At 54.4% G+C, this 15321-nt stretch overlaps 7 protein-coding genes across 7 annotated transcripts; 6 read left to right on the top strand and 1 right to left on the bottom strand.

Annotated features, from left to right (window-relative positions):
• Nucleotides 1-8: 8 nt before the first annotated feature.
• Nucleotides 9-419, top strand: IUM83_12712 (uncharacterized protein; the record flags this gene model as incomplete). The annotated part of the gene is made up of 1 exon (XM_067937356.1): nt 9-419. One exon carries the CDS (start codon nt 9-11, stop codon nt 417-419), a length of 411 nt encoding a protein of 136 aa, XP_067790524.1.
• Nucleotides 420-678: 259 nt separating this feature from the next.
• On the top strand, nt 679-1002 carry IUM83_12711 (uncharacterized protein; the record flags this gene model as incomplete). Its single annotated transcript, XM_067937355.1, has 2 exons — nt 679-724; nt 827-1002. The coding sequence occupies 2 exons, from the start codon at nt 679-681 to the stop codon at nt 1000-1002; spliced, it is 222 nt and encodes a 73-aa protein (XP_067790388.1).
• Nucleotides 1003-1503: 501 nt separating this feature from the next.
• On the top strand, nt 1504-1824 carry IUM83_12710 (uncharacterized protein; the record flags this gene model as incomplete). The annotated part of the gene is made up of 1 exon (XM_067937354.1): nt 1504-1824. One exon carries the CDS (start codon nt 1504-1506, stop codon nt 1822-1824), a length of 321 nt encoding a protein of 106 aa, XP_067790389.1.
• A 597-nt stretch (nt 1825-2421) lies between these two features.
• On the top strand, nt 2422-3210 carry IUM83_12709 (uncharacterized protein; the record flags this gene model as incomplete). Its single annotated transcript, XM_067937353.1, has 2 exons — nt 2422-2691; nt 2827-3210. 2 exons carry the CDS (start codon nt 2422-2424, stop codon nt 3208-3210), a joined length of 654 nt encoding a protein of 217 aa, XP_067790427.1.
• A 145-nt stretch (nt 3211-3355) lies between these two features.
• Nucleotides 3356-6025, bottom strand: IUM83_12708 (putative programmed cell death 6-interacting protein; the record flags this gene model as incomplete). The annotated part of the gene is made up of 1 exon (XM_067937352.1): nt 3356-6025. The coding sequence occupies one exon, from the start codon at nt 6023-6025 to the stop codon at nt 3356-3358; it is 2670 nt and encodes an 889-aa protein (XP_067790475.1).
• Nucleotides 6026-6515: 490 nt separating this feature from the next.
• On the top strand, nt 6516-6935 carry IUM83_12707 (transposable element Tc3 Transposase; the record flags this gene model as incomplete). The annotated part of the gene is made up of 2 exons (XM_067937351.1): nt 6516-6785; nt 6846-6935. 2 exons carry the CDS (start codon nt 6516-6518, stop codon nt 6933-6935), a joined length of 360 nt encoding a protein of 119 aa, XP_067790378.1.
• Nucleotides 6936-9457: 2522 nt separating this feature from the next.
• Nucleotides 9458-9763, top strand: IUM83_12706 (uncharacterized protein; the record flags this gene model as incomplete). The annotated part of the gene is made up of 1 exon (XM_067937350.1): nt 9458-9763. The coding sequence occupies one exon, from the start codon at nt 9458-9460 to the stop codon at nt 9761-9763; it is 306 nt and encodes a 101-aa protein (XP_067790477.1).
• Between the last annotated feature and the right edge of the window lie 5558 nt (nt 9764-15321).

Below are 15321 nucleotides of genomic sequence, written 5' to 3'. Positions count from 1 at the left end.
CACGCAACATGCTGCAGTTGCAATGTCTGTTGAGCTCGATGAGCCCTGAGGACGAAGCTCTACCTGTGCGCGTTTTGACCATCGCGGCGTCTCTGGATGAGCGTATTGAGGAGCTCGAAGCTCGAATTGCTGGTGAGGCGGCTGTCATGGCGATTCAAGCGAAGCCGAACACCTCTATGAAGCTCTACTGCGTGCGGCACCAGCGCCTCACGTATCGCCAAGACCCGATGACCAAGACAGAGGTGCTGTTCCTCGATGGTGAGTCTGTCTCCAGACTCGACACTTGCACGGTGCAAAGTTCCCAGCAGCTCGTGCCGTGGGCGTTGGTGTCGTGGTATTTCAAAGACGAGCAATTCGCCTTCCCCGACGCCATTGATATCGTGGTAGCCTGGAAAGATGTTGACCAGGACACCGCGTGAAGCAGCTTTGCCTTTAGCCAGCTAATGAATCACAACAGTCTTGCCGCCAATGCGGAGCGATATCATTCTTGCAGAGTCGCGCCTAGTAGTCGTCAGACCTTGCATTGTTGACCGCGCGATCTAGATCCAAACTGCGTGTGCAGCTCTCACTGCGCGAGGAAGGACACCTCGCGTACACCAGCTAACTAAGGAGTTAAATGGTTCCCAGTGCTTTCGTTCCGCCACTGACAAGTCTCCAAATCCAAGTATCGAGCCCTCCATGTACCGGAGCGACAGTCCCGACTGCGTGAGGGTCGACCACCTCGGTGAGTTCGGTCCTGCTCGCTCGACGGGTCCAAGTGGAAGAAGACGGCACTGCTGACTGCCGGAGTGCTCTATGCCTCTGTGGCGCACTTGTCATTACGAAGGCTGGAACGCCCCCGTCGGTGCAGCTGTGGCGGGTAGCACATCCACGCTGGTTGAGATGAACCAGGAGAGTGCGGCGGTGTCGACCGACCAAACCAACCTCATGCCCGGCCAACCGATCCTGCTGCGCGTCAAGGGCAAGACTAACCTTCGCGCGGACGACGGAGACACAACCTAGGCTGACTCGACGAGTTTCACCAACCAACCTTGCAACCCGAGTAACCCGAACCAGGTCTTCATCTATGACAGCATGATGTCCCAGCACAGAGCGCTAAGAAGGCAAACGTGTGCATTGACTCGGCAAGCGGCTTGATAAACGCGCCTGCATTTGGGCAAATGCGCCAAAACGAGCGATACCATACGACCCCAGCACGCTCCTGATTTCGCTCCTCGGCACGAAGAACTCTTGGGTGGTTGCGATGAGGCCGGCGATTCCAATTACACAGCTGCAAGCTGCAGTACCAAGAACACCGCGAACATGCGCGTCGAGATTTTCTCCCAAGCTGCGCTTGAGGCCGAGAAGAAGGCCATCGTGGATGCTGTCAATGGCGGGGCCAAGTTCATCTTGTGCATCGCTGGCAAGGCTGGCCTGTGCGCTCTGGAATTGGCACTACGGCAGTCTTGACCTCGTTCGTCCTGGCGGCTTGTGACAAGCAAAGCAAAGCAAAGCTCTTCTCGAATGAAGCAAGTCCGCGGTGCGGAGAAGAAGGGGTTGTGTCTGGACGATGGTGGTGCGAAGAAGCCGAAGGTCGATCTGCGTCTTGTCGACTGCTTGGTCACCAGTGTGGGCCAGACGTTTGTGCACGACCAGGCTACCCTCCTGATCAGCCAGCCCAACAAGGCAAAGCTGTGTGTGGACGACGGCACCGGGTTCTGGTTCAAGGCAACGAGGCTGATCTTGAAGGAGTGCGACGCCTACAGCAAGGATCAACATTTTGAGTTCGTGCTCCAAACCAACCCCGTCACTGCTGCCACTTGGACAGCAATACTACGACGGTAACGAAACTGCCCCAGCAGCTCCTGCCATCGATGCTCTTACACCCGCAATGACAACAACCGCAACGACTCCTGCTCCTGCGGTTGCTGCTTCGGCGACAGACGCTTCAGTAGTGACGACAGCTTCCCCCGTGGCTGCGGATACTACGAAGGCAAGCTCGACCGAGGTTTGCTACCTCAACCATCCAACAAACCTCAGCGACCGCTGCCTATGAAGCACCGGCGACAGCCTCTACCACGCCACCACAGCCAGAAATTCAGAGAACAGCGTACGAACAAGACTTCACCACCGCTCCCCAGCCGCTGCAATCTCCGGTATGTTGTCCACGACTAAGAATACTCAATCAATCGACAACAGCGCCGACCAGTCTGATCGTGCCGCAGCAGAGCCAGATGACTAAGACCACCGGCGTTGTGGAGACTGGCACGGCTACGTCGAAAATGAACGAAATGACGACTACGTCGATGATGGAACCCGGTTCCACCATGTCAAGGGCAGGCGAGACGACGACCCCATCCGTAAAGAAGCCTGATACAACCATGTCCAAGGAGAACCGAGGTGATCCCCAGGGAGAACGATAAGATATCGTCAACATCCGTGATGGAGCCTGGCACAACTATGTCCAAAGAGAACGACGTGATGCCTAGCACCGCTACGTCGGAAGAGAACGAGATAATCACATCCATGGAGGGCGACACTGTCATGTCGAAGGAGAACGGAATGATGACTACGTCCACGATGGAGCCCGTTATGCCGATCGCAAAGGATGTCGAGGTGATGACCACGTACACGACGATACCCGGCGTAACCACACCCGACGTAGCCGATATGATAAATATTGCCACTAAGGACTTCAGCAATTCGATGCCGGTGCCTTCTGTGATTAGAGATATCGATACATCACTGACCGATACCACTGGTCCAGACTGGAACTTGTTGGCGCCACTAGAAAGCACGCTTGCTAGCGTTGATACCGATAACGTACTCGTTGTCCCGGGATTGTAGACGCTGGTAAAGGACTTGGTCACGACTGAGGAGCACAAGCTACTCGTTCGCTGGATGCATCAGCACTGTGCAGCCGGGAACACCAGCAGTGAGACGCCTGCTATGCATGCCTTCATCTACAACAATGCGAAGCGTGACGTTCAGCGTCAGTTCATGACGAAACTCGAAGTCTGCTACGAGATCAAGAACTATTTCGCCGAAACGAGCGAGCAGCTTAACGTCGAAGTGACAGCTAACCGTTTGCGGTCGGAAGAAATGAAAAACCTGGAGGAGAAAATGCTCGCTTGCATGGATGAGGTCTCGGACCGATTCGGTTTCCAAGGAAATTCTTACGCAACGATGGAGTGCCTCAAATCTGCTGTTGCGTGGTGCATGAAGCCATGAGGATAGCGAAGCCAATGGTGATGATTATTGTGTTCATAATCATCCAAAATTAAACCCTCACGATTGCATTATTTCATTGCGTTGGTCGGAACACGCCCCTAAAACGGTGAAGAGCTTCATTTTCTCATTGGAATAAAATCAACCCCTAGACAGAGTCCCCAGAAGGACCCCGCGGGAAAAGCGGGTTATACTGGGTATGCTGCTGCTGACCAGGATACTGGTAATAGTTGTTGTACGCTGGCTGTTGCTGCTGCTGTTGCTGATTGAAGACACTCCCGTACGGAGGCGGTAGTGCTGTTGCTGATGCGTTCCCAAACGACGGTGCCTGAGGTGTACCCTGCGCCTGCTGGTACTGTGCGTATGGGTGCTGCTGTTGAGGCTGTAGCTGCGCATAGTTGTACGAAGGAGGCGCAGACTGTTGCTGGGTGGGCTGATAGTATTGCGGGGTGCTACCAGCGAGCTGCCTTGCTAATGCTTCATCACTTGCATTCGGTCCAGTAGCAGCATTGCGAATTTGCATTTCATTCATCATTTTCTGCGCCAAAGCCGCATCCTCAGCCTCACGTTGCCGCATCTCTTCGTCAGCAGTCAAATTCAGCTCCAGCTCACGCTTCTCCAGTTCGCGGGCTGAACAATGGTCTGCAACAGTTTGATGCAGCTGCTCGATTCGAGAGCCAAGCTCTCCGTAAAACTTTGCGCCTTCTTTTACATGTGACTCAAGCTGCTCGAAGACGTCTACAGCGTCACTCAAATGCTGGAGAAATGCTTGCCGTTCGTGCAACACGTGATCAGTCTCCTTCTTTGCCTCAAAGCGATTGTTTGCGTCAACCAGTTCACTAAGCAGTGTCTGTTCTTCTCCACAAATGGTGGCGATCTTCCCCTCAAAGTGATCGCGGAAGAATTGTTTTTCAGTTTCAAGTGCAGCGTCAGTAGAAACACCGCTGGCTTTGTTTCCACTCAGCAAGACAGGAAGCGCATTAAACTTTTCATAGGAACCCCGGAAGTCGCGCAATACTTGATCTTTCTCCTCCACAAGCTGGCCAAGTTGCAGTAATAGCGATGACACCTCGGCGATTTCTTCTTTACAGCTGGAATTATCTTGTTGCAGCGCGGGTAACTCCTGATCCAGACTCGTTTTAGGCCGCGACAGCGCTTCTAGCTGCTCGTGATTGTCCGTGAGTTTGTCGCGAACAATGCTGTCAGACGTCTTGGCTTCCTTCACAAGGCGATAGTAGCGATCGATGTCAGCTCGGAAGTTCTGATTTAGCGAAGTCGACACCGGCCGCGCCCACTTCTTTTCGCCGTAGTTCTGGCGGCAAACGTTGTCCTCGACTTCTTCCTGGCTCAGACGCGATTCAATGGCGTGCAACTTCTTCTCAGCATCATCCGACAATCTTTGGTTTTCCTGCAGCTGCTGCTGAATAAAAGTTCCGACTGGGTTTTCTCTTGACCCACCGGGCCCCACAGCCGCCGACGCAGTAGTCACTTTCACATGTTGAATACGCTGCCAAATGGTTCGTGGAATGCCATTGTCGTTGGTCTTCTCAAAAGCTTCAATCGACGCTGGCAGACCCATCGCATGGAGCTTCTCCTTGGCAGCTTCATTGCTCTTGGACACCTTCTCCGCCGTCTGCTCCAAGATGGTGTTGATCTCCTGCTTGACGCTGTCCGCGCGGTGGAGCAAATCTTTGGGCACAAACTGCTCGAACAGATCCACCCCGCCGAGCTCCTGTTGCAGCTCTTCCTCTGTAAATCCCAACGGCTTGACCATCGAAGCTTTCCCCACCGCAGGCAGCTCTGAAAACTTGGGCACGTTCTCCAGATACACGCTGGCGTTGTCTTTCCTGGCCGCGTCGAGGTGCTCGCGCACCACGCGCTGCAGCGCCTGCGCCGACTGCAGCAGCGACGTCGGCAGTTTGTTCTGGGTCGCCACCTTGCAGGCCTCGTCGCACTCCGCGTCGGCCGCCACGAGGCGCGTGATCTCCTCGCCGTATCCTTCGCCCCTCTCGAGCGCCACGGCCTTGGACGCCGTCCCCTGCCAGTACTGCGTGGCCGCGCGCATGCAATGCACCTGGAACTGCAGATGCACGCCCCAGGACCTGTCAATAGACCCGGCCAGCGCCGGCGAGCGGCAGAACTCCAGCGCCGAGACGTAGTAGTCCAGCGCCTGGTGCACCAGCTTGGCCTTGATGGCGTCCTTCATCTGGTCCTTGATGGCCTTCTCGTAGAAGCAGGCCTGGGCCTGCGCCAGCATGAGGAAGGCCAGCAGCCCCAGCCCCTCGGCGCTCATGTCGGGCGTCCTGGCGCCCAGCGTGCGCTCCACGAGCCTGTCCTTGACGTCTGCGAAGGCGCCCGCGGCGCGCATGAAGTGGCGGCAGGCGGCCTTGAGCCCGTCGGCCGTGCTGCGGTCCGTCTGCACGCCCAGCTGGCTCTCCAGCGCGCCCACGTTGAACATGACGGCGGCCTTCTCGAACGCCACGCCCGCCTGCGTGCTCTTCTTGCGCGGGCAGAACGAGTCGTTCCACGTGAACTGCAGCTGCAGCGGCGAGCGCAGCTCCGCCGAGACGGAGGTGGAGGCGTCGCACGGGAAGCGGCGCGCCATCGCGTCCAGCTGCGCGTAGTAGCGCAGCAGCACGTGGCGCGAGATGGCCGACGGCGTGCGCACCAGGTCCGCGTCCTCCTTGAGCTGCGCGAACTGATCCAGCGCCGCGTCCGACGCCTCGCTGCCCGTGTACTCGCGGCGCAGGAAGTCCCCCAGGGAGCTGCGCAGCGTAGCGCCCGACGTGTCGCTCAGCTTGAAGCCAATGCCCAGCATGCCTTCCTGCTATTGATGGTGGATTTCGGTACTGAGCCGAAGGAGTGCAGGAGAACCAAGATGTGGATACACATACATTCTGATGCACACTTGAAATTCCAAATTACGTCCGTATTTTTGATAGAATTCAAGAATACGTCCGTCAGGAGTATTTAACGGGAGAGTCGCACTAATACAGTGCTGGCGGACCACCCCGATTTTTTGCTTTATTTTATCCAATACGAGGCGTTTTGCGACGCGCTTTTGTCCAATCGAAAGAGCGCTCTAATGCGAAGCGAACGCCACTCGATTCAGCTCACTCCGCTTCTTGCTCACTGAGCAACCGCAATTAAACGCCTCACTCGCTTGGCAGTTGCTGGCGGTTAGTATACTGCCGGTGCGTATTTTACTGATATGGAGGCGTTGCTTTCGCATGCGCTTCTAGCTCTGTGATCAGCAATTAAATGTGCATATGCTACTGTATTGTTTGTCATGTATTCGTGTTAGCAGCATGCCCAGGGGGACCAAACTTACCGAAGAAGAGCAGCACCGAATAACGGCCTTCTCTGAGGCGGGACTGAGCGAAAGAGCTATAGCGACACGTGTGCAGCGTTCTAGACCCGTTGCACACGCCTTCCTATCTGATTCAGAGGGCTACACCAAGGTTAAACGATCGGGAAGACCCAAAAAGCTCACGCCGAAGGCACGTCGTCGGCTGCTTCGTGAAGCTTCGAAGGGCCAACTCAGATCTGCGGAGCTCAAAATGGCGCGGGAGCTACCTGTAAGTACGCGGCGGATCTGTGAAATCCTTCAGGCGGATTCTAACATGAACTACGAGAAGCGTAAAGCTTCGCCTGTGTTGACTAAGAAGCACAAGGAGGCTCGGCTCACGTGGGCCCGAGCTAAGGTGACCTGGGACGTGGCAAAATAGGGAAACTGCGTCTTTTCAGACGAAAAGAAGATCAATCTGGACGGGCCAGACTGCATGCAATACTATTGGCACGATTTGCGCCGCGAACCCGAGATCTACTCTACTCGCCAAAGTGGCGGAGGAAGTGTCATGGTTTGGGCTGCATTTTGTGCTAGCGGTAAGTCTGAATTAGTGATTTTAGAGGGAAATCAAAACAGTGAGCGGTACATCTATACTCTCTCAGAGTATTTGCTGCCGTTCATTGACCGCGTGTACGGCCGAGAGTGTGTCTTTCAACAGGACAACGCTTCAATCCATACTTCAGGGACCACGAAGGAGTTCCTGAAGGAGGAAAACGTGGAGGCCAGCCAAGTCGCCCGACCTGAACCCCATAGAGAATATGTGGGGATCCTGGCTCGTGCTGTCTACGCTCACGGACGACAATTTCAGACACGTGAAGACCTCATCGAGACGATCAAGGAGTCGTGGGCTGCGATCGGGCAGGACCTCATCACAAAACTGGTTGAGTATATGCCAAAGAGGTGCATCGCTACGATGAAGCTCCATGGGGCTAAGACCAAGTACTGAGTGCAATTCAAGCATCAAACAACCAGTACAACTCGCGCAAACCGAACTGGCAGTATTGCAACCGCCAGGTACGTCAACTCCAACTTCAACATTTTTTACGGTTGCATCGCAAGTACGTGTCAGATTGAAATGAATCGAGTAGCGTTCGCTTCGTATTAGAGCGCTCTTTCGATTGGACGAAAGCGCGTCGCAAAACGCCTCGTATTGGATAAAATAAAGCAAAAAATCGGGGTGGCAGTACACTATCCGCCAGCACTGTACCAGGGCCTCCGAAAATAACGGGGTCTACCAAATAGTATACCCATTCCAAATAGAAAACCATAGGCTATTTTTAAGGTCTTCAGTTTCGATTATACCGTTCTGAATAGTATACCGTTCTAAAACTGTACTATTGTATCGGATTGTCCAGAATGCCCAGCGAAACCAACCATACCTCCAACGAACAATTCTTGCAACCTTGCAAGGCTCTCACTTTGCAAACCTCTGCATGCCCTTCAAGTGACCGCCGCCCCTTCACCCCCTCCGTACCAACCTCGCTCTCCATGGCCCCCAAGCGAACCTCCAACACCGATCTCGAGAAGAGAGAGGCGATTTAGTGGATTGAACGAGCTGGGTGTGGTGTCTCAACGCGTGCCGTTAAACACTTTCAAGGCGAGCTAGGCTGCAAGGTCTCTGATGCCCACATTCGCTACGTGTGGAAAAACAAGGACACTATCATCAATGCTGCTGCTCTGCAGTACCGCGTTCCTGGTCCTGGTGCTCGGTGAGCTGGTGATGGGGTCGATTGATTTGGTCTTGATGTAATAGGACTTACTTGACGGTTCCGGCTCACCCCCTGAGGGCCATCTGTGTGATCTCTGTGGGGCTTGAACCCGACCTGTGTGCATGGCCATGTGCCTGCTACACCACTCCATCAATGTGTCGTTTGCCACCTAAATTATTACCTTCCTATAATACCCTGCCGAATTGTATACCGTGGTGCATTTTGATGGTACACTAATGGAATAGTATACCGTATACTATTTGGTAGACCCCGTTAGCATTGACAATAACATTATTTTTGAAAATAACAATAAATTACGCATTTTGGCGGGTAGGGCCACCTACCTTGGATAATTTATTGCGTTGAGTTTTGATATATCATAATTTATGACAGAGAACATCATATAATTATTTTTGCTGCCAACCAACTATTTACTTGCTACCAGTCGTTCTGGGAAGCTGGGTTTACTGGTGTGTCGTGTAGCTAGTTTACGCTCAGCTCCCAGCTTCCAGTTTGCAATTTTCACTGCCTAAGCCCCAAGTCCCCATCCCCGTCATGGTTTCGCGCTGTCCGCCCCCCTCGCTCAACCGACACCAATGCCCAAATTTTGGGCTTTTACTTCCGCCCGTGCCGCGATGAGAAAGACGAGGTCATTCTAGAGCATTTCCTTTGCCGTTGCGACACGATGCGGAAGCAAACCCATCGGAATGGGTACTCTAACCTGATGCAACACGTCAGAAGGGAGCACCCTGACTACGAGACGGTCATGCTCGACACTACAACAACGGAAACAGGGTCACTCGTTAACTTCGTCCGCCACTCAGCACTCAATTTGCGTTGGCTGAATGACGTGGATCGTCATGTGTAATCTGCCTCTCGCCTTCTGCGAGAGTTGCGAGGCTAGGCGGTACGGTACATGGATACCTCATATTGTTGTGCTTATGCTGTTTATGAAACTAACAATAATACGTTTTGAATGTTATTCATCTTTTCGAACCTGGACCCCATTTCGCAAGAGACGTTGCGGGATGGTATGGACGGGGTCGTCGTGGCCGTCGAGCTTTCAATCGCATCAGAAATCCCTGCGCGATTTGGCATCATGCTCGACGGCTGGACACACGCGTCCGAACACAACCTTGCCGTGTTTGCCTGTTACGAGGTAAATGGATGTCTAAAGACAACGCTGGTAAGCATGGCGCCGCTGCTCGACGCGCTGGACGAGGACCTCTCCGCCCAAGGGCACCTCGAGTTCCTCGCCACCATGCTGCCCCGCGACGATTGCGTTCAGCTGGAGCAATGTTGCTTCCTTGTAGCTGACAACTGCTCCGTAAACTGCCGGCTCGCAACTATCATGGGCGTAGCGCTTGTAGGATGCGCAAGCCACCGCCTGAACCTTGCTGTTCAAGAGGACATGGCATCCCACGAAGAGGACTTAGCTGCCGTTCAGGCGCTTATGATTAAGCTGCGTACCCTGACACAATCTGCCAAACTACGGTAAGCTATATTGTGTACTTGTGATGTGTCCATGTGTTCCTTACACACTGTTGTTTATTTTTGTAATTATTTTCGGGATAGATTAAAAACTCCTCTTCGGCCTGTAATTCGCCAGGACACGCGCTGGAGCTCCACCTTCGCTATGGTACGAAGGTACCTCCAGCTCCTCGGGTTCCTCGACGTCGACTGCAACGGGGTTACACGCACAAGTGACTACAAGCCACTTGGGATTTTTAACAGATAAGATATCTGTTAAAAGTTTTAGATACTTCCTCACTTTGGTGTAAGTCACACCAATGGATACATTGAAGTGGGCCACCACAATGAGTGGTCCACACATACCTAAAGATCCTATTGGTAGAAAGCAGCATCTTTCTACCAATCAGAGACATGCATATTAGCGGGGCTCTGACAGCCAGCCGCTGTCAACCCCTTTCATAGATGATAAACAGTTTTAGCAGATTTAGGCGGAAGATCAATTCACAAACAATACGGTTCTCATTTTACATAATTTAAGTCACTTGGAGTCTTATCTGATTTAAATTAGATTTGCGTATTCAAATATAATTAACTCAAGTAGTTACTAAGTACTTACGCTTCCTCACACACGTAGTGCACGTGTAAGCTAAAGTAGTGAGTCAAGTTAGACCCACTACACCTGGTAGCACTGTGTAGTCCGTCCAACGACCGACTGCTTGACGTTCGTACGAGGAGTACGAACGCGGAGCCGAGAACCCCATGAGCACGGAGGCGCCCATGGAGAGGTCCAGCACGCCTGCAACACATGTTGCACGCGCTGACTGCCCCCACCTGCCTGGCCCAGAGTGGGAAGCCCTCCAACGACTGTCAACAGTCATTGGAGAAGCGGCGATAGCCACGATGCTGCGTACGCTATCGCCGACGGAGCAACATGGTGTTGCTCTGGGGTTCATCATGAAGGAGCAGCGTGATGCTGCTTCCTCAGTGACGGCGTCGTCAGGAACGACACCGCGTACTCAATCATTGAAATTGAGCGTAAGCAATTACGTGGGAAGAGAGGGCGAGCCTCTCCTCCGGTGGCTTGTCGAGCTCGACACAGCCATAGCGGCTCGACGCAACGTCGACCCGCTGTCAAAGGTCGCGTTCGCCATGTCCTGCCTTGGCGGACGCGCAAGGAGTTGGACGAATGGGCGCCGACTCTCCGATCCTACGTGCTTCAGCACGTACGAAGTGTTCAAAGAGGACCTCAAACAAGCGTTTGAGCCCCCGCAAAACGAGTTCCGGTCGAGGGCGGAGTTCCTCGACCTTCAGCAGGGTAAGCATGACGTCCATGCTTACGCGCAGCGCGCACGATAATTGGTATCAAATATCGTGACTAACCCGATTGACGAGGCGACCAAGGTCGTCACGTTCATGAAAGGACTTAGAGATGGGCCCGTGAAGACCTATCTCTTCCGAGAGTACCCGAGTACTCTCGAAGCTGCAATCACCCTTGCCATGCAAGAAGAGTTTAGCCTGCGGCAGGCTAAACTCCATGCAAATATACCGAGGCCGCAACCGCACCCGGTAGCGAGGACGGGAGGTCCAGAACCAATGGACCTCTCGAACGCAACAGCTGCTGGTTACCAGCAGCAGGGAGGCAACGTGCGATGCTTTCGTTGCGGAAGGATCGGTCACTTTGCAAGGGAGTGCACAGCTCCCATGCCCCCTGGAGGTGGCCGTCGTGGCGATGCTAGGCATCGCCGCGGACCAACACAAAACGCGAACATCCAGTAGGCGCGGGGCGCCCTACTGGTGATGCAGTCGCGCGTGCCGACATCGGGCACGCGACGCTGAGGACTGCAGTCCCCAGTGAGGCCAGCTCTCACTGCAAGAAACAAGATGACAGGCCAAACCTAGTCATCTTGAAGGTTTACTCGAAGAGAGCGAGTGACTCTCTTCGAGCATTGGTAGATTCAGGCGCGTCGAACAACTTTGTTCGACTACGGAGCCTGCCGAGTCTTGACTTCGAGGAGGTAAATGTACCTCGAAGTCTTCTGGAGGTACGACTGGCAACAGGTGCCATCGTCAAGACCAAGAAGCGCGTCGTGAACGTGCGCTTCTCGTACAAACAACGAGTGTTTGTCGAACACTTTATCGTCCTGGACCTGGACAATATGTTCGACGTGGTAATGGGCATGCCGTGGCTTGCACGGTATGATCCGGTGATAGACGGGAAGAAGCGCACGCTCGTGCGCTTTGGCCGCGACAGTGGAACAGAGAGCGATGGCCCTGTTACCGCAGCGTACGCACCTGCAGGTGCGCGCGGTTTACCAGTTGAGACAGCGCTTAATGCTGCTGTCCCGGGGTGTCCAAGAAGTGCGCGAGGGCGCGCACAAGTGGGAGCAACGTCAGCAATGCTGCCGACGTCGGAAAATGAAGATGTGTCGGTTCCGGGAACCAACACTCGCGTTCAAGTACGCATGGGACAGTCCCTGACCCGAAGAGGTCAGGTCGACGCACCCCCGGTCATGAGGGGCTCCGCCAATGAATGGCGTCGAGGTGACGACGGCGCGTCAACTCCGGGAGTTGACGCTGCAAACAGTTCGGCGGTTGCAAACGTACCGCACTGACGCAATTTGCATGCTGTCGTGCAGCCGGGCTGCACGACGAAGCGCCATGCGATCAAGCCGGGCTTGATATCGCGCGCCGGCAGACAGGGTCTGCCGGCGAAGGAACACATTTCCGTGCAGCCGAGCTGCACGAAGGAACATGCGGTCAAGCCGGGCTTGATACCGCGCGCCTGGGGACAGGGTCCGCAGGCGAACAACTGTCCACGGCTGGGCCTGGACCAGAAGAACAACTGTGCGGAGCCCGGCTCCGCACAACAAGAAGTCGGTGCATGCGGAGAACGCTGCGCAAGTCTCGGGCCGGGACCGAAACGTAACAAGAGCAGTCTGCTGAGCAGACTGAGGCGGTGACGCCGGATGTCGAGACGCTGAACGTCTTGACGCGTACCGATACTGGATTCCAGTATCGTGAAATGGAACTCGCTAATCCTCTGACGACGGCGTCGGAGTTGACTTCGCTTCCAGTCATGAGCTGGAAGCGCTTCACGCGCGACTTGCACGATGGACGCATCGAGCAGGTCTGCGTTTCTTTCGGACAGCGAAAGAACGGAGAGCGAGAGCGAAGAGCTGAGGCAGCTCTTCATGGGAAGTACCACTGATAGTGAAGACACTCTCAGTGCGAAGACGAAGCGAGAGCGCTTCGAGGAACAAGGTTGGGACTCGCTGAAGTCGAGTCCCTATTACGAATTACTGAGGGAGTACAAAGACGTACTCCCAGAAGAGATTCCTGCGGAGCTTCCGCAGGATAAGGGCATTCAGCACGAGATTGATCTCGTGCCGGGCACGAAGTACTGTGTCACGCGGCAGTGGCCACTGCCGCGAGAGCAAGAAAAAGCAATCGACGACTTCTTTGAAAGTCGTCGCAAAGCAGGACAAGTGCGGGAATCAAAGTCCCCGTACAGTGCTCCGACGTTCTGTGTCAAAACGCCACAGGGCGGATGGTGCCTCGTTCATTGCGTATAATAAGCTGAACGATATGACGGTACCGGCGCAGACGCCGATACCGCGAAAAGATGTTATCATCGATTCGATGGCCGGGAGCACCGTTTACAGTGCTCTCGACTTGCGAGATGGATTTTACCAAATCCTGATGCGTGAGAGCGATATCCCTCTCACGACAGTGAGCACGCCAAGCGGCATGCTCTGGGAATGGCTAGTGATGCCACAGGGGCTTAAGAACGCCCCTCCGACTTTCAACAGGTGCGTGACGCACTTGTTGCGCTCGGTGCGCGACTTCGCACCGAGCTACTTCGATGATGTGTTCATCCACAGCCGAGCTGTGGACGGGAAGACCGACGTAGAGATGCACAGGGTGCATCTCCGGAAGCTACTTGAGCTTATGCAAAAGCATAAGCTCTACACGAACCTGAAGAAGTGTATCTTCGGGGCGAGCGAGATACCCGTCCTCGGGTGTCTGGTAGGGAAAAATGGTGTTCGCCCTGACCCGGAAAAGGTCAGAGTGATAAATGAATGGCCAACGCCTTCAAGTGTCAAGGAACTGAGGCAGTTCCTTGGTTTGGTCACGTACTTGTGCAAGTACGTGGAGGATTACGCGCCCGCTGTCACTACTTCTTAAGAAAGAAGCTGTGTGGAAGTGGACAACCGAGTGCCAAAAGGCATTCGATGCAGTCAAGCAGGGCTTGACTGAGGCGCCGATCTTGGCAGTGGCTGACCAAGATCGCCCATTTCACGTAGTGTGCGACGTATCCGATTTCGCGATCGGATGTGCGTTGATGCAGCACGATCACGAGGGCCGTGATCGTGTCGTCTACTACCAATCGCGTCAGCTGAAGCCAGCTGAGCGCAACTATCCGGTGCATGACAAGGAACTCCTTGCCATGAAGTACGCACTCGCAAAGTTCCGAGTGTATTATTTTGGAAGTAGACCGTTTGTGGTCTACACCGACCATGCATCACTGCGCACCGCAGTGAAGTCGCCACACATATCACAAAGAATGGCGAGATGGCTCTCATTCTTTGCGGAGTATAACTTCCGGGTCGAATACAAACCCGGAAGATTGAATGTAGTGGCCGACGCGTTATCACGTCGGCCGGACTATGCAGAAGATGCTGACGTCAACGCCATTGACGCCATGCGATCGAGCAAACCCCATCATCTCTGTTGGATCATGTGAAGGCCGCGTACGCGCACGACGCGGACGCGAAGCTCTTGCTGGCCTATGGCACAGCGCCTTCTGACAAGTCCCGTCAGGAGCTGCCCAAGCACCTTCGAGCGCGTGCACACCGCTTTCGAGTGCACGACGGACTACTGCTTTACAATGCAGTCGACGACAACGCGATCCGCGTTGTCGTGCCGAATGACCATGACCTGCGACTCAGGATCATGTACTAGTATCATGATGCCCCGACTGCGGGACATCTCGGACGTGAGAAGACATACGTCCTTCTCACGCGCGACTTCTACTGGCACCACCAGTATAAGTGGGTGCGCAAGTGCATCCGTGCTTGCGAGGTATGCCAACGCGTAAAACCTGCGCCGTTCCCGCAGGCTCCACTGCAATCACTACCGACTCCGTCGGAGTGTTGGAAGTCCATGTCTTTGGACTTCATCTTTGGTCTTCCCCCGGATAGCGGAGGGAACACCGGTGTTGTGGTCTTTGTAGACCGTTTCAGCAAGATGGTACATCTTGCTGCGGTGCCAGCAGAGGTGACCGCGAAGCAGACAGCCCGTCTGCTCGTCGACATGGTGTTCAAACACCATGGCATGCCGTCCGACATCGTGTCGGACAGAGACCCGCGCTTCACAGCGCACCTGTGGCTAGAAGTGTTTACACTTCTTGGGAGCCAACTTTCAATGTCGGCTGCGGATCATCCGCAGACGGACGGCCGAACCGAGCGCGTGAATCGCGTGCTCGTAGACATTTTGAAGAGCTACGCTCACTCGTTCCAATACTGGAGCGAGTGCTTATCAATGGCAGAGTTTGCCATCAACAACTCAGTGCATGCCTCGACC

The sequence above is a fragment of the Phytophthora cinnamomi genome, assembly GCF_018691715.1.
Source record: "Phytophthora cinnamomi strain GKB4 chromosome Unknown Contig46, whole genome shotgun sequence".
Classification (NCBI taxonomy): domain Eukaryota; phylum Oomycota; class Peronosporomycetes; order Peronosporales; family Peronosporaceae; genus Phytophthora; species Phytophthora cinnamomi.
Note: the sequence above shows the minus strand (reverse complement) of the source record. Positions and strands in the feature narration are given on the sequence as shown.